Source organism: Trachemys scripta, chromosome 2, assembly GCF_013100865.1.
Source record: "Trachemys scripta elegans isolate TJP31775 chromosome 2, CAS_Tse_1.0, whole genome shotgun sequence".
Lineage (NCBI taxonomy): Eukaryota > Metazoa > Chordata > Testudines > Emydidae > Trachemys > Trachemys scripta.
Window position 1 is genome coordinate 47,737,387 of NC_048299.1, and position 18,604 is coordinate 47,755,990.

General features: G+C 42.2%; 1 protein-coding gene across 5 annotated transcripts; it reads left to right on the forward strand.

The window, feature by feature from the left end:
- The first annotated feature begins 7,761 nt into the window (after positions 1–7,761).
- Positions 7,762–17,283, forward strand: TAC1 (tachykinin precursor 1). 5 transcript variants are annotated; one of them, XM_034760504.1, is made up of 6 exons: positions 7,762–7,924; positions 8,266–8,487; positions 9,948–10,044; positions 11,128–11,151; positions 12,778–12,831; positions 16,644–17,283. In XM_034760504.1, the coding sequence occupies exons 2-6, from the start codon at positions 8,365–8,367 to the stop codon at positions 16,691–16,693; spliced, it is 348 nt and encodes a 115-aa protein (XP_034616395.1). In that variant the 5' UTR covers positions 7,762–7,924; positions 8,266–8,364; the 3' UTR covers positions 16,694–17,283. The 5 variants fall into 5 exon arrangements, with proteins under 5 accessions (XP_034616395.1, XP_034616397.1, XP_034616394.1 ...); XM_034760506.1 differs by having other exon boundaries at positions 8,269–8,487; XM_034760503.1 differs by lacking the exon at positions 7,762–7,924 and adding an exon at positions 8,039–8,121.
- Positions 17,284–18,604: the final 1,321 nt, after the last annotated feature.

Sequence of the window (18,604 nt, forward strand, 5' to 3'; positions counted from 1 at the left end):
GTTATGTAAAGGGGTAAATAAATCTTTCCTTTTCACTTTCTCCACACCATTCATGATTTTATAGACCTCTATCATATCCTCCCTAAGTGATCTCTTTTCTAAAATGAACAGTCCTCGTCTTTTTAATCTCTCCCCATATGGAAGCTGTTCTGTATCCCTAATCATTTTTGTTGCCCTTCTCTGTACCTTTTCCAATTCTAATATACCTTTTTTTCAGAAGTGGGGAGCAGAACTGCACACAGTATTCAAGGTGTGGGTATACCATGGATTTATATAGTGGCATTATGATATATACTGTCTTAATATCTATCTTTTTCCTAGTGATTGCTAATATTCTGTTAGCTTTGTTTACTTTTTTCTCTTGTTATATTATTGTATGCAATACCTCATCAGAGATTATATCCATAGAATAATATACTGTATACATTTTTTTCTAAAGTAAATTTTGGAATATAGGGGCTTATCTGTAAAAGGCTTTAATTTGTGTCTTTCATCATTATATGACAAACTTTGGATGTAAGGCATCCAGCAAAATATAGGGGCATGTAGAGAAGGCAAATGAAAAAGTAACCTTTTTTTCATTTGCGGACCCTTAAAAAATTTTGAATGGAGGTGCAGACTGTTTTGTAAATATTAGACATAGTCTGTGGACCCCCAGGTTGACAAACACTGTTCTAGACTTTCCATACCATTTATCAAATATAAAGTTGCTTGAAGCCTAGGGAGTTAAGAAATTATTTATATTAATTGTAGGTTGTACTGTGTAATAATATCATTAATGTGTTGCTGCTGTTAGGGTGAAACTACCGGGGCCATGGAGAAGCTTGAGAAGGCCCATGATGCAGCAGAACACTCATGGTTTCACTATACAAGAAGTCAGCATGTGGAGGAGCTAGGGAAGGCCTACCCATCCCCTTCTCGGTTGTGGAACTGAGCTCTGCTGTGGTCCACTCCATGGGAGTGTAAAAAAGGACAGGGGTGTAGTGGAGTGCCCAGTGGCCCCATAATTGATAGGCCCCCAACAAGAGAAAGGACAATCTTGTAGTTAGGCATGGGATTGGGAGTTGGGACATCTTAGTTCTATCCCTGATCCTGCCACAAATATCTTGTGTGACTTCAGGCAGCAAGCATTCATCAATGATAATGAATTAGCATAGAAATTTTGATAGATAATCATTCAGGTCAAACTTTTCAAACTTGGGTGGCTATGTCAGGACAAGGGACCTATTTTATAGTCAACCCACAGAGATGTAATAAAACCTGAGCAGTTCTGGAGGGCTCTGTGGGGTAATATATTTACTTTGACAGGAGAGAAGATTTGGTAGGCCTGCAGAAAAAAATCATCTTTTGTCCTCTACTGTTGATGAAGTGGCCTTAGCCATAACTTTGTCCTTACAGGTCACCATAGTTTTCAGATGACCTAAAACAACTGAAGCAAGAAATAAAATGACTAGAGAGCTAGTCTCTGAAGTCTCAGCCTGAATCAAATCAACTGAGTCATAAACATTTTTTGTAATCTTATGTCATGACTGTGCAGGAGGCAAACAGATTCTTTGCATCATACTATCTGCAAAGTGAGTATCAGTCAGCAGATTTTGTTAATCCAAGGTGTTTTTGCTCAGTGGCTGATATGACACCCTCCCACTATGAGGAAATTTCATGTTACTATTTCTCCGGTTAAGTTTAGGTCAGTGGTGCTCACAAAAGTACTACAGATTTTGAGAATAATTTGTACTACAAACTGTGCCTTAGCCCTTAGTTCTTCCTGGATGTTGAAGGCTAGTGAGGAAAAACAGGAATCATTGTTTACAGAGATTGCTAGCATGTCCCTTAAACATGGTAGGGTGCTTATCTGTGTATAGATGTACATATGCCACAGAGGTTTCGGTAGATGATCAGCTCCTGAGGATGGATAAAAATCAGGTGTCCATGCTTATATTGTTAGATCTAGCAGCCATCTTGCATGCGGTTGGTCATAAAATGTTGTTAACTTGCCACAGACCCTGGAGGGAATAGCTAGAGTTGGTCTTAGGTGACTTTGTTCCTATCTCAAAGATCTCAGTATAGTTTGGGGGAATTGTTCTTCAGCCCCACGCACTCTCTCAGAGACTTCTGCAGGATTCTCACTTTTGTTCAGTATGTCCATTGGGCCACTAAAGTAGCAGGGAGGTGCTGAGATGCAGTAAATATTTTCTGTTTGCTGATGAGACCCAGCTCTATAACTCCATTTCATCTGACCCCCACCAACACATCATATGCCTTACACAGTATTGATAAAAACTGGGCCCCAAATGAGGGCAAACTGGCAAACTCAATCCAGATCAGATGAAAATGATGTTGATAGGATTGGGGAAGCAACTGGAAAATATTACAAGGACTATATCTCCCTGTGTAATTGGGGAAGTGTGCTCACCATGTGTGGCTCATGCTGAGAATCTGGGGGTACTGTTGAATCTCCAACTGCTGTTAGATGACCATATAAGTGGCAAGATTGGCTTTTTCTGTCCGAATCTGGCCAAGACACTGAAAATATTTCTTTGGGATGCGGCCCTTGCTACTTTGAGATTCTTGCCTCCCTGTGAGCCTTGTACAACTGAATGTATGGCACCTGCCTTTACAGGCAGAAAATACAGTGATTCCCTGTCTCCCCCCTCTCTGCATAAGCATAATTAGATGACATCACACTAGCATAAATTCTTTATACACACATTCATATTCAGATACATGTGTATTCTAGAACTATAAATCCTCATTACAAGAATAATTTAAAATCTGATACATTTGCATTATAGAATTTAAAAACTTAGGTTGCACAGTAGTTCAGCAACCTGGCCACGCTAAATTATAAAATCTGTCTGCTATCTGAGTTCTGCTAATTTATTCCATGTCTCATAAGTGTAATGCAAATTGGATTCTTCACCAATAAATAATTTTAAGATGTCAAAATCAATCACCATGGTACCATGACACCTGATCTGTAATCAATCTCATTCTACTTTCTCTTTAGGCATATATGTGTGAGAAATTTAAGAGGTAATCAATCACAGCTTCTCTTACTTATGAATAAACTGAGACACCTCCTGACTAGAACATTTCAAATGATCTTGCAAAGCTGAAAATCAGAAGTGAAGTCTGTGGATGTGTGGATGTTTATATATATACAGAGAGGTGAATTAAGATTTATTGGGGCCCTGGGTACAAAGAACATTTAGGCCTCCCACACCACAGCAGCTATGCCCACCCACTTTTCAACACGGGCATAGTAGCCTCGGGCAGGAACAGAGTGGCAGCGGCAGAGGCTGCACTTTGCAGCGGAGGGAGCTCCTAAGGTGATCAGCTCTCCCACTGCAAAGTGCAGCCCTTGCTAGTGGTGCCAGCCTCTTCCTGGTGGTGGGCTGAGGTGGGCCTTAGCCCCTCCCTCATCATGGAGCCGTGCCCCCTGCCCCAAAGCCCTGCCCCCTGGCCAGGCCAGAAGCTAGAGCCAGGCTATGGTAAGAGCCACTCATGGAGCCCGGCCACCGTGGGGAGCCCCGGACCCTCCACCTATCCTGGGTTCCCCCAGGGGAGGGCGGAGGGGGGGATACTGGCCAAGGGCTGCTCTTGGACTCCCTGACTCCCCACCTGGGGCTCCCTGGGTGGCTCTTACCATGGCCCTTCCTGCCTGGCCAGGGGACGGAGCCTCAGGGGAAGAAGAAGAGCAGGGGATGAGACCACAGTTCCTGCACTGGTGTCCCCCACCCCACTTCTACACAGGTTCCAGCGCTGAATTGGCCGGGGCCCCTGGGCATGGGCCTACTGGGCCCAGGCATTAGTCCACCATTGTATACACACACATTATTAGTCTGTATAAGCTGGTATTGCTAATAGCTGGTACACCTCTACCCCGATATAACGCCGTCCTCGGGAGCCAAAAAATCTTACTGTGTTATGGGTGAAACCGCGTTATGTTGAACTTGCTTTGATCTGCTGGACTGCGCAGCCCACCCCCCTGGAGCACTGCTTTACCGCATTATATCCAAATTCGTATTATATCGGGTCGCATTATATCGGGGTAGAGGTCTATTAGTTGGACTGACAAAGTCCTTTGATGATGGCATACCAGCTGTGCTGTCACATCACTATACTATTGGATTTTTGTTGCAAACCAACACATCAGTACAGAATTCAAATAAACATTTCTCAAGTATCCTCACAGAGAAATTATCATTTTGGAGCCATCTGAAAAACAACACTCAGTGTAGTTTTTCAGACACAATTGCTTCACAGTTTTCCATTTGAGTTGGGATTCATGCCATGACAGGTTTCTTTAATCCAACTCCTAAATGTGAGACTAGAAGAATGCCTGATTAATAATACTGAAGTCTTCTTCCCTTATTATAATTTGCATGAGAAATACTGAACATTTGGAAGACCTTTGATCCCATTATCTCTGGATTTGTGAGACAAAATTTCTATATCTGTTGTTTGAAATTATAGGGCCTAATATTGTAATCTCTCATGCTCATTTGCAAACAAATTGATAGTATGATGTAAAACTTACTAATATCCTGTAATTCTTTTTTACAGTCATATAAGGTGTTACAACTGCATGTGCCCAGTGGCTAGGGACCAAATCCTGCAGTCCCTTTAATTGATATTGGCCAGTGATGCAGGTATCTCAAATATTAAAAAGAACCTGGTGACAGAATTGTGCTAAAAAATTATAACTTTTTTCAAGAGAAGAAAACTTTTGAAAGGCTGATTTTAAGTCCTAATTAAGACACTAATAATTCATATGGTTATCTTGGCCTCAGAGTAATAACAATAATGCTTTAGCACTTTTGAGACCTAGATTTCAAAGTGTTTGACAAAGGTAGGTAGGTCATTTCCCCTTTCACAGATGGGCAAACTGAAGAGCCAATGGGAAAAAAATCACATTGACTACAATGGGAGCAGTATGGAGCCCCAACATGACTCATTTAAGATAATATCATGAGTTATTGACAGAATTACAAATAGTGTCATGTGTCCCCTGACTCCTATTCTTGTGCTCTATGCACTGAATTGCACTTCTGTCCCCATCATTTTATGCCCTCTCTCTCTCTCTCATGTTAAAGATGGGCACTTTTGCTAGAGGCCCCACTTTTGTCAATTAGCCCTGAGATGGGCTTCTCACTTTCTGAAAAGTCCATAGTGCAATTTTTGTGTGTAAGGTTCGAAAGGACAGGAAAACATTGAGCAATCAGCTCATTGTATGACTGGGAAGAAAAAAGTGAGCTTGCCCTTTTAATCAATGTTCACTCTCATCCAGAATACTAGATACAACGGCGATAAAATGCTTGAAGTCATTGATACCTATAAAAAAGAGAAAGGGCTGGACTATATCCATTTTAATTTTGTGGTCTCTCTCTTTCGCTCTCTTTAAAAGAAAATCTTTCTTGTCTAGAAGATCATAGGGCACACTGTCATTGTTGTGGCCATTTTGATGACAATTTAATATTGCTGGAAAACTAGGACTTGATAATGTCAGTTAATCATGGCTAAAATATTGAAGCTTGAGTGCGTAGAATTGTCTTCAGTGGGCGCTGTGGATAGTCAGCACCTCTGCAAATCAGGATCTTTACTGTGGTGCCTACATATGGATCTAGGTGTTACATTTTAGGTACTCAAGTTTGTACATTTTGGCCCATATGTCCACAGATGCCCACTGAAGACTGACATGAGATAACCACATGCCCACAGAAGACTGACATGGGATAACCCAAGCACAGCAAAACCAGTAAGGGCTGGATCTTCAAAGCTCATGTGCAAAATGGGACGTTGCACAAAAGCACAGCAAGGAAAAGAGATGGCTGAATTCCCCAATGTTGCTCAACAATGCCATTTCCACCAATGTGTCTATAAGTGTAACGAGTATGAAAGGGACTCATGTTGGGACAGATCTTTATGGAAGAAAAGGCGTCAGAAGAGTAATTATCACTTTATGGTTAACCTTTTCTTTACCAGTCTAACCTGAAACCAGCGGTGTCTTTCACCTAGCAACTGGATGGCAGTGCCGCAGGATTAATCAACTAAATGGCAATGGGCCATTTTGGGAGGGAGGCTTAACATTGTGTTGGAAGGGCCATTTCAGTAACCGCATTCTGAAACAATAGGAATAATGGAGTCAGAAAACAAATTGCCATTTCCTGGAAAATGTCTTCCTTTCTAAAAATATTTATAGTTACTGCCAAGCCTGGAATTAAGTGGTTTATCTAGACAGCATTACTGCACATTCTGACAATACAGGTGCTAGTGTATAACTAAGGTTAAATGAACATTATCATGCATATAAGTAACCTTAAATAAGACAGACCAGCTATGTGAACTGCAAGGGAAGCTAAATGGTTAGCTGAGTTGAATGTCATAAGTCACAGAAAACTGTCATATGGAAAAGGATAAAGGTCCAAGTTCTCTGCTGGAGTAGATTGGCACCACTCCAGTAAAGTCATTTGAACCATCAGAGAGTTTGACCCCAAATCTTTATCATTCAGACACCTTATATTAGAAGATTTGGTAGTGGGATATATCGATGTCTAGACATAAATGTTCTGGAGTTTAATGTAATTATGTCTCAGAACTCATTTCTGTTTACATGCTAAACTGCTGTGAGCAGGACAAGACCATCTAAAGAAATAATATTACAGGGAGAATATATAGTTTAAACATAAAGGTAAGATAATGTATTTCCATAACATGCACAAAAATAAGCAATGTTTCAATTAGGAGAGAGAGAGAGAGATGGTAAGAGCTGCAGTAAAAGCTCCCAGCAAAAGCAAATTTTTTTCTGTAGGGATTGATGTTTCTCATCAGTGCAATTTATTGTTGGTATAATCATCTCTTACCATAAATCACACCCAACACAGTAAAGTGTAAATTACTGTCAAAAACCACATCTTTTGTAACCACAAGAGAAAAAGAAAAGAGGGAGAGGGAGAATCTGGAAAATGAAGAACTGTAGCCCAAAGAAGCTTCTGTTGTACCGCTTTCACCTGCCAGCAAATCTCTCAGTGGGTACCACATCTGACATCCTTTTCAGAGGTTAATGCAATCGATTATCAGATCTGTGTCCCTTCAAGAAAGAGAAACAAAAAACAAAGCAAACATTTTTTTTCAAGAGATGTGTTATACAAAAATGCATCTGGTGTTGTAAAGATGTAAAAGGACCTGATCCAAATATCACTGGAGTCAATGGAAAGGTTCCCATTGATTTCAGAGGGCTTTTGGATCCGGCCCTTAATGCAAACTAAACCGTCATCATTTCCATTCCATGTCTCGTTTTCCAAAGTACCAATAGAAAGAGATCCTGCAACTGTATTGAGCGTTTGAGGCCAATGCAATAACCCCCTGATAAATTAATGCGGATTGAGCTATCCAAGCTGACAAGAAGCCAGGATTCATTCCTTTGAATTTGCATTAGGTGATCAATACTGAAAGAATGTTCTACAGAGGAGTCCCACGGCTGTGTAATAGCTTCCTAATTAATTGTAGCTTTCATTAAGGAATGCCGGGGCATGGGCGTTATTTTCAAGTGTTCAAAGCGATTCTTCGGTTCTCTTGTAGCAATATTTGGGGGTCCCTTGAGATCATCTTCAGTGCACCTGCCCTGACGTCTGAAATATTATCATGAAGTTGCTTTGAGTGCCTGGAATGCGTCACTTGCTGTGCTTTGATGACTAATCTTTGGTGTCAGGGGACAGTGGATCAAAATCCCTCTCTGAGCGGATGGCAGGAGTTGCGGGTTGGAGATGGGCTCCTTCTGCGCAGACTTCCCTAACACTGCGTCATTTGCAACCCTAAAGTAATATATTGTAGTTTGTGGTGGACACGGACACCCAAGGGGTCACCTCCAAAGAAAGGCTCCTTCCGAGGGTCAGAGGGGAAGAAGAAGGAAGGGCTATTCAGGGTAATTGACTACTGATCGCAAAGTACAGCTGGGGGCCTGTCACGTGTTTCACATAACTACAAGGAAGTAATTAGATTTAGGCAAATGAAGCTCCCTTGGCCCTCCCCATCTCCAGGTATATAAACTGGAGAGCTCTCGAGCGTGCATTTAGACACACTGCGAGAGAGCAGCGGAGAGCATCGCGCTTTCCCATTGCAGTAAGTGCGCTCAGCCCCAGGACTCGCCCATTGCTTTGCTCCTTAGATCTTGGCTATGCTGAGATGCGCGATTCCTCTTGGGACGGATGCTGAGGGGGGGAGGAGTTGTATGCAGTACTCATGCCTTTCTTTTCTTTGTTACAGCAGACCGCAACTTCGAGCAACTGGCCGGAGGGTTCGGGACACTTGTCCGCCACCCACCCACCGCACTAGGGGTACTGCCTGGCAGGAGGAGAGGCGAATATGAAAATCCTCGTCGCTTTTGCAGTGCTTTTCCTAATTTCAGCGCAAGTGTTTGCAGAAGAAATCGGAGCCAATGATGATCTGAATTACTGGTCTGACTGGTCCGACAGTGACCAACTCAAGGTGAGCTAGGGAGCCTGGAGATGCTCAGCTCATGCACGTAAGTAGGGGGGCAGCTTTGATAAGTAAATGCATGAGTCAGGTGAGAGAATTCTGAGCTTTGTCTTGCAGTGTATCTTATTGTTACATTTGCTAATTTATATACGATACAACCTATTTCCATTTAAGACCGAGCGGTGACTACTACCAATGAATTGTTAGATAACTGCCAGCATTTAGCCCTTTAATGGATGGGTCAAGTGCTTTAAACGGTTACTTTCTTTGGGTGGCTCCCAAATCCGCGTCTGTTCCAGATAACAGCGTGTCGATTTCACACCAAGTTTAACCGAGGTTCCACCTCTCCCATAGCGCGGGCAACTTGCGAGTTGTTGCTTTAAGGAAGAACAAGTGAAGGGAGTAACCGCGGAGAAAGATGTTACGCAGTAAAACAGGTCGCTCCCAAGAAAGTTTACTTGTGGCTAGACGTAGCGGGTGGATGGGAAGCTCGGAGCAGGGAGGGAGCCGCAGTGAGAAGGGGATGAGGGAGCGTGTGCTGGGGGAGCTTTACTCCCAGGGCTCTCCGAGTCGGGTGGAGCTGTATGGAGCGGGCTTGGCGGCGAACCGTGAGACACTGCAATGGGCAATGCCGCCGTAACGTCCTCTTGCCTATACGCGCAATAACAGAACGGAGCCGCTTTAGCCGACCCGCTTTCCCGGGAGGTAGGAGTGGGTTTGTTTGGGGTCGGTTTACTTAACAATAACCCGAGTAGCGAACTCGGGCAACACATGCGTCCTGCCCGCTCCCCCGCCATCCCCACCCAGCGGGGGCGCCACAGCCCAGCGAGCCGGGGCGGGCGAAAGGAGAGTGAAAATGCCCATCCCCTCGCGCTGTGTCTCTTTCCTCTAGGGCGTGGCCGTGGGTGCGCCGCGGTTAGTGCCGCTAGATTTCCCCCCGCTCTCCGTGTGTCTCTTGGCCCGTCTCCGTTCCTCTGCAGATACCTGTTGCTAGACGGCTGCCGGGTAGTCACGGGCTTACTGCAAAGCATATGGCCTGCCGACAGTCCATACACGCAGGCACGTGGCTGGCGGGTGGTGGTTCCCCTGGGAAGGGCCAGCCCGGCGTAAGGTGACCAACCCTGATCGGACCTGCACGCACAAAAGAGTTTTCCTCCAGGCTAGACATTAGAATCCAAACGGATCGAAATTCCCCCTTTGGAAAGAAAGCAGCAGCTCCCTCCGGCTCGATGGCAGCTTCCCGGTTCAGATTGCTCTTGCGGCTTCTTCTCAAGCAGTCTCAGTGCAGAGTCTACAGGCAGGCATGCCCGGTGCAGCAGGGACAGGCAGCCAGAAGTTTGTAATGGGGCAGGCTGCTGGGGCGTAGTTTAATTTGTTGGATGCGATTCCAGGGAGACTCCGGGTTTTTTCCTTCCCGGATCTCCAGGGCTGTGCTGCGTAAAATGCTGACACTCTCCTCTACATTTCAGGAGGAGCTGCCCTTACCCTTGGAACACTTTCTGCAGAGAATTGCCAGGAGACCCAGACCACAGCAGTTCTACGGGTTAATGGGCAAACGAGATGCTGGTGAGATTGCATTCTGTTTCTGTGCTGGAGGAATGATTTACACATATCAGAGCCTAGGGGTCCTTTAGCCTCCTGTCTTTTAAACTAATTCACAGTTCACAATTCTCTCTTTGCAATTGAGGAGGCACTACAGGCATTTCGGTTCATGTAGTGTCTTTGAACTAGGGTGACCGGATGTCCCGATTTTATAGGGACAGTCCTGATAATTTGGGGTTTTTTCTTATATTGGTACCTATTACCCCCCACCCCCATCCCGGTTTTTCACACTTTCTATCTGTCACCCTACTTTGAACTGGACTGCGCTCTGTTTATGACAACTCATTTTGAAGAAGAGGTAATGCGGCTAAAATGGGACTTTCACTCTCATGACAGGAAAAAAAATTGAAACAGACTTACACTCACCTATGGTACATATACGCAAAAATGTAAATCTGACCCTAAATGCTTTAAGAGAAAGCAAACACAAAGATGTGGAAACCTATTTCATTTTGCTCCTCAGGGTACAATCAGAATAAATTATTTTCAGGACCATCTCAAAGATACATCATTGTAGATCTCTTTTCAGCATAACTATCCGTGCCTTTATAAAACTTCATAATTTGTTTTTTAAATATAAATTAAATTCACTCCAGCTACTGAAAGTATTTTCTGTTTAATAGAAAATTAACCCATAATTTGGAAAAACAGTGGACATATGATTTGGTCTTTATAGTAAACAATTCTTAAGTGCGCACACATTTTGTAAACACGATTAAGAAAATAAATGATATCTTGTGGGCTGGTATGTATGCCTTTAATTAAATTATTGTCATGATTTCTAGTTCAAAAGGTTTACTAGATTAAGAACAGGGGAAAATACCTATTTTGAGTCTTAATGAAAGTTAACTAGTTGTGTCTTGATTTATAGAAGATATTATATTTTATTAATAATATAATATATAGCTTGATTGATATGGCGGTAAATTATTGCACTAATTCTCCAAGACTGGGAATATACAGATTGTTTCTATTCCTTCATAGACCTCACATAGAGATCACTTCTATTTCATCACTATTAAAACTACTTTTTTTTCCTTCCTCTAGGTTATGGCCAAATCTCTCATAAAAGTAAGTTTTTGTTTTGTTTTTGTTTTTTTTCTAAATTATCTAAACAAAATGAGAAACTGAATTGTTCTAATTTTGAGGTTTCTAGTGTCACTGTAGCCTAGAATGTTAGTGTACTTACTAAAGGCTGAAAGCAAGAGTGGAGGAGAAATATTTCTAGCTCTGGGTTTACAAAATAATATAGCTAGAGATAGGCTTGGTCATGGTTATCTACTCTGAACAGCCCCTCTTTGGGGCTTTCTCAGTCAGTATGGGATTACTCCCAAAGTCAAGACACATGAATTTAGGTGGCAGAAGCAAGCAAACCAGAACTTCAAATCCCTGGTTTGATTCCAGATCCAAAGTTTACACTTGAGATATATCAATGTTCTAAGTTAAGTTATATCTAACTGACGAATGAGTTGTCACATAAGCAAGTGCACCTGCCAACATGAATCAGTGTGGACTCCTTTATTCCTGTATGTCACCCAGGAGAAATTGTATCATTCACACTGAGATGTATTTTTCCCCCCTCTGGAACTGTCAGAAGATACTAAAATGAAATCCAAAAGCATGGCTTTTAATAAAGATTGATGATATACATTTTGTGAGACCTTAGCAATCGAAGAAGGTTAATAAGCATGCCAGAGTTCTGTGCTAACGGCTCGACTTTATCACTGGGATTACTTATCTGAATGACAATTTTAAAAACTCTCATCCAAAGCTCAAGCCAGATAACCAGTAGCTACATCTGGTTAAGTCAAAATTATAGCCTTCAAATGTCTCCTCTCTGAAGATCAGAGAGATTGACCTCTGAGAGGTTTTATGGTAATTTATCCTGTATTATGAACACACAATCAAGGAAAACTCTTTCCAAAGAGGAATTTGCACACTCTGTTCACATCAGAATAGTAAAATAGAAGTAGATACTTTTCAAAATGTTTCTCTGGTTATTTGAAATTAGGCTAGCTACTGCTACGTGTGCAGCATACATTATGGGCTAAATCCTGCAACTCTAAACAAGCCTCGGTCAATGCTTCCAGGGTCACAAATGGAATAAGGACTGCAAAATATGGCCTCACAAGAAGTTAAAAATCCCGTATAGGCCAGGTTGTGGAGCCCTAACACATACTGGTAGGTAATCAGCATTTACTTCTGTGTAGTCCTTTGACTAACCAGCTTGACTAAGGACTCCATAATTTGGCCTATAGAGTCCTCTGTTCCATATGACAGCAGGAAACATTTATGTGAAATAATTCATGGAACAGATGAATCCAACAGACCCAAGATATAGGAAGGGGAAGTCTGTCAAGCTATAGGGCCTGATCGTGCTTCTATTGAAGTCACTGGAAGGTCTACCACTGACTACAATGAGGTCAAAATTGGCATCAATTATCTTGTCATTGTCTGTTTAGCCACAATGGAAAGGCACCTAGTAGCCTGACCGGGCTCTGAATCAGACCGTATGAGATAGGTGAGGGTGATGTGCATTCTCCATTTATACTAACATTTCAAGTGATATCAACTTTAGTAAGTAGGAAGAATATTTGTGGAGTCTACATCTTCCTTGTATTTCTCATGAAAACAAATTACCTCAGAAAAACTGCATATTGAAAATGTATTAAAACACCCCCAAATATATTTTTTCAGGGCATAAAACAGACTCCTTTGTTGGACTTATGGGCAAAAGATCTTTAAATTCTGGTATGTATAAACAATGGCTAAGACTAAAACTACCTCTTAATTCTACTATTACCTTTTCATTCTCTCCAATAAATTGAAGAAGCAGTCTTGACATGAGACAAATTCATAAATGACTGAGTTCTTATGACAGGAGGGAAAAAGTTGCTTAATCAAAATATTTTAATCTGAAGGTCATTTCAGTGAGGGAGGATGGGCAATAGGTTGAGCCAGGCACAGTGCAGCTGGTGCCATATACATTTTCCTAAAGAATTCTGCTTATGCCCCTCAATCCTGACCTGTAGCATCCATGTTATTCCAGTTCTCCACTTCTTCTGAGCAGAGACTGAAAACCACAGTAAATTCTGGTGACATGAGAATGTTCAAGGATAAAAGTATCCAATCCATTTTAACTGGTGGATTTGAACCTAGATCACCTCAGGGAGAAGGTGCACTACCTCCTGCACCAACTGACTTTTGGAGGTTTAATGGGAAACTGTTTTTATCTTGTACACTATTGACTGTGAGCTTAAAGTCCTCCCATCTTCCAATCTTTACATCTTTTGCCACAAGGTGTAAAGGTTTTATTTGTTAAACATCCGCAACTTTTGTGAACTTTTAAATTTTACATTCAAATAACGACTCAATAAACAAAGTTAAGCAGCACTTTAAACTACTAAAGTATTGCAGACAAGTGCTCACCATGACTTTCCCTCCCCTTTTCCCATATTATCTGCATTTCCCCTAATCTTGCCCACCTTTGTTAATATTGCATATGGATAACTTCAGTCTTCCATTAGCTGTAACTTGTCTTATCCACAAAGCATTAGTTAGCTATCCAGAAAGGGAATTTTTATTTTTTATTTTTGAAGTGATCTAATGCCTGTTTAAAGCTACTGAAATAATTCTCACTGTTTTGTTAAATGGATTTTAAGTTAAATGGCCAGACAGTATTTTGATATTACACAAGTGCACATTGTAAACTATATTCTGTAATTACAGTTGTCAGTGATTTTATTTTTAACTAGACTGTAGTCAAAGAAGTAATATAGGTCTCTATAGCCTAACTATTCTTGCAAATTTCCATGAATCAGGAGCAATCTAGTATAGTTATTCTCACTGCAAGGGTAATAATGATTAAAGGTACATGTACTTGTAAATACACATTTGCTATTACAGCAGCAAATGGCATCAAGTGATAAATCTGGTTCAGTTTACTTTGGGATTAAATTTACCTTATTATTTTAAGTATGAAAATCTGAGATGCAGTGAATGTAAAATGTTCTTTGATTACTTCCAAATTCGCTGGCATAGTTAGAATACAACTATGGTTGGTTAACTATAACCAGGATGAATAATGAAGTTGTAGACAGTCAGGATTTCTAATAGTAATGTACCAGCCTGATAGATAAACCAGTTTCTTAGAATTTAGCATTCATACTCCTCTGCCTAGTTGGGAGATGAGGGTGGAATAGTATAGGTTTGATTCCACTCCTATTAAAAGTATGCAACAACTGCAACATTGTTTGCCCCATACAGACCGGGAGTAAAGTTTGTGTGGAAATGGGCTGGGTTTCTCCCCTTGATGCCTAATACAATTTATCCAGAAAATTACTAAATCTTCTGGTGGATGGAAATTGAAATTAGAGGTCCCATGGTACCATAATCCTGGTGATTCACCCAACATTTCCTGTCTCAGTAAAGCAGGTTTCAATATGTAATGCCCTGATCTGCAACGAGTTCATTCAGGCAGAGCCATGCACCCACTCATTGCAATCAACGGCCTGCAAATAGCCATAATAACTAAATAACCATAAATGCACAGGTAATCTATACTGATAAGAGGTACAGGAATTACAGGTACTGGGGGCATGGCAGCATCCCTGGCTTGAAGTGCTTTCCATCATATACAGGGTTTACAGTTTTGTTCAATGGTTTTCAGCAGCCCACTATAAAAATTGTTCCCAGACTACTGTAGATCATGATTTGTGTATAGTCCAGAATACTTGTTCAGTGAATTCAATAGTAATACCTTACTTTCTGCTAAAGAAAGTAAGATATTATCAAAACTTAAGCAGAATGTATTGTTTTAGTGTTTAATCAGACACACCCTGAAAGCTGTTTATCTTTAATTTGGGCCCTTGCTTGGTTTTTCCTTAAGCCCTATGGAGCAGTCATAATTCAAGCCTTGCAAGATCAGCAGCACTAGATCCCTCAAAATTAGCAGGGCATTTGCATGTAATAGTTATGCATCTTCATGCTACTGAGCATGGCCAGGAATATTCTTGATGTCAGGTGGGGGGTGGGAAGGTCTCCCTCATGATCCGTGCCACAGGCTTCTGGCTTAGAGGCAGATATGATTATGCTTAAAAAGGGAAAAAAGCAATGAATCCACTAAAACAGACTTATGGAAGATGCAGAGGGTTTGGTTCAATGGCTGCTTGAAGAATTCCTCTAGAACAGTGCTTCTCAACCTTATTTGATCAGGCCCCCCTTCTTTGTGTCTGCTGCTGTTTGCTTACACACACGCACACCAGAAGTACACATACCGCCACCCAGCTCTAAAGGCAGTATCACTTTTCACAGCAGACTTAATGCCCCATTGTCACTTACTTCTGAGCTGCTGCTGACAGTCGGAGCCCCACCACCTCCAGGTGAGGGATCCGGGGGTGGGAGAGCATGAGCTGCCTCCCTGTGAGGGATTGCTGGGGAGGGAGGAGAGCCCAAGCAGCAGGGCACTGGCTGTCCCTTGTAGTCCCACCTCCTTTGTGTGCATGGCCCTTCTGCACAAGCCCCAGCCACCCAGGGCTGACAGGCAAAGCTCTTAAAACACACACACACACGCCTCGTGCCTCCCTTGGGAGGCCCACTCCATAGTTTGAGAACTGCTGCTCTAGAACAGAGGCAGACTGCACAGCTGAGACCTCCCACTTTCTGTGGGGCACTATGTGAAGAAATTAATGCCATGGGCAAGACAGGAAAGGAATCCTAAAAGACCCTTTTGGTTTGTACTTTCGTTTAAAAAAACAAAACTAGTATGGGAGATGCAAAAGGCTAGAGCAGGACCCTCCTTACACACAACTGTACCCTTAGGGTGGAAGGGAAGGTCAGCTGCCTTCACAGCAGCATCCACCTCTCCCACTGCAAACAGTTTGTTAATAAATATGAGGCAGGAGTGAGCTGGGGCAGGCAGTGGGTGGGAGGTCTTTCCTAGGAGAAAGAACATTGTTCCTTCAGCTGGCCTTCTGGAGAGTATCAGGGAAAGGTGTACCTGGAGGTATTTAACATTTTCCACCTGTCCCGTTGAGAAGGTCCTCCTTTTAGAGGGATCCTAGGGACAGCTGTGATCAGTGGAATTCCTGGTAGCAAGGCACCATTAGAGCCATCCAGCAAGAAAGCCACGGTGGCCATACAGAGCTAGCGCAGAGGTTCGAGGCCTCCATGCAGCTGGATATGACCTATTACAGATCCCAGGAGATCTGCAGTATGTTGTGGGTGGGCCCTATAGCTCACCCCTAGTCTGGAAGTGACCTCTGGTCTCTCACTGGGATTGAGACTACTGGGGAGCTAGCATACACACAGAGCTTCCAGGAGCAAACTGCATTGAGGAAACAAAGCATATAGGCCCAATCTTGAAAGGAGCTGAAAGCCCTCAACTTTTATTGAAGTCATTGGGAGTTGAGTACTGACAATCTCTTAGGCTCAGGCCCTTAATATATTGCTCAGAACTGAATGGCGCAACACAATGAAATGTGGTGATACATAAAACTTGCTATGTTTTATATGACTCCTGGTGCTTATTATATTTATACAACACTTTACACTTATTTTTTCAGGGTCCTCTGAAAAGAACACAGCACAGAATTACGAACGAAGGCGTAAATAAGACATTCCCATGTATTTATTAAACTTCATCTGTTTAAATGGCCAATGCAGTGTAATATAAACTATCCACTGTAAGGAATAATTATTTATTTAATAATTGTTGGGGTTTTTTTGAGTTGTAAATTCAATAAAATGATTATTTTTCAGAGTATGGCAGTGATACATGTTGTATAAGTGTGTTGTAGGTCTAAAATGAAGACGCCCCATGGAACCGAAATCAGTGACATTTCACAACAAAGCACATTATTTGAAATGACCTATAAAGATATGTTCACCAAATAACAAACAAAGGAAATAAAATTTTGTTAATTTAAAGCAATCGTATCAGCTTCACTCCTAGTGCAGAACAGAACTAATGTACAGTCTAGTGCCTCAATTTCTTTTCATGGTTTAAAATGTACTGTAATTTTCGTATCAAAAATATATTTGTATCATTGCAGCATGTTTTATGTTTCGTGACTGTGTGTGTGTATATATCTCTATTTAAACAAAAGAGGTTTGAATGTGAATCCAAGGTCTTCAGTTCATAGTCTGAAATTTTATGATAGTAACATTTTAAATAAAAAATACTTTTGGGATTTTGCAACATACCTTCCTTGGGTGGAGTGATGGAATTATTTCAAACCCAGAATCATCTAAAATAAGATGCAAACTGAAGAAAAGATATTGGGCTCTAGAAGCAGAAGAAAGCCAGTTATAATTACAGTACTTCATTTTGCAGGGCAAAATATAAGCTTTCTAATACTGGGGGGAGGGGTTAAAACTTTGAGGATTCTTTCTAATTCTGTTTTTAGTGGTAGGGCCAGCCACCTGCCCCTGAGTTAATCTATTATGGGCTCAGTCATACAAGGTGCTGAGACCCTTCCAGGGCCAGCTCTGGCTTTATTGCCACCCCAAGTAAAACAAAAACAAACAAACAAAAAAACACCACAACCCACGGGCGGCAAAAAATGGCAAAGCAAAAAAAAAAACCCTGCGGCGTGGCCGGAGCCAGGGTGCAGGGGGACTCCCTGTGCTGCACGGGGGGGGGGGGAAGGGAGCGGGGGGAGAGAGAGAAGGGGGGTGGCCAGGGCTTCAGTGGGGCGCTGCCACTCAGCCCCTCCGGCCACGCTGCCTGCCGGGAGGGCTCTGCGCCGCTCCTGTGGGCTGGGAGGGAAGGACGCAGGCTGCCCTGCTGGGCTTGCTGCAGGGTGCTCCCGTCCTCCACGCCGCCAGCCCCGCCGCTCCCTACAGGGCAGCTGGAGCGGAACACACACTAAAAAAAAAAAAAAGCGGCCATGCAGCTGGCCCTAGGATTGGGCGAAATGCCGCCCCAAGCACCACCTTGCTCGGCTGGTGCCTGGAGCCGGCCCTGGACCCTTCAATTTCTATTGAAGTAAAGCTCAGTAGTGTGTAGGATCGGCCCTATGACCAAACTCCCCTGGATTCTGCAACTATGGAGCCACAGCATTGTTCTGTCCCAAGGGCCTAACCAAATCAGAAACTGTAAAATTGTGAATTATACAGAGGAAAAACGGCTATTTGGCTCTCTCAAGTGTTCCTCTTCTACATAGCACTCACCTTCCTCTCCACAAAAGCAAATGCTGAAAAGCCACTCACATCAGGGAAAACAATACACAGCATTTTAGTTAGTATTCTACATGTTCAAAGTATTGTACAGCCAATAACTAATGCCACCTTATAGAGCTGGTCAATTATTTTCTAACTAAAGGTTTACGTGTTGGAACATTATTTAAATTGAAACATTGCACAAGAATGTGTCAATTTTGACAAAATTTGAGTTTGAAAAAAATTGAAACAAAGCATTTTTTATTTTTTACTTTGAAAAACTTCACCTTCTGAAATATTTTGTTCTTTTTCTATTAAAATAGAATATTAAAATGGAAGAAAAATGTTAAGTCAAAATCAAAAT

Excerpts from the sequence above, each read along its gene's own strand:
- TAC1 (XM_034760504.1), top strand. The coding sequence starts at position 8,365 with ATGAAAATCCTCGTCGCTTTTGCAGTGCTTTTCCTAATTTCAGCGCAA. Across the intron at positions 8,488-9,947 it reads CCGACAGTGACCAACTCAAG|GAGGAGCTGCCCTTACCCTT; the intron begins GTGAGCTAGGGA and ends TCTACATTTCAG. Across the intron at positions 12,832-16,643 it reads CAAAAGATCTTTAAATTCTG|GGTCCTCTGAAAAGAACACA; the intron begins GTATGTATAAAC and ends TTATTTTTTCAG.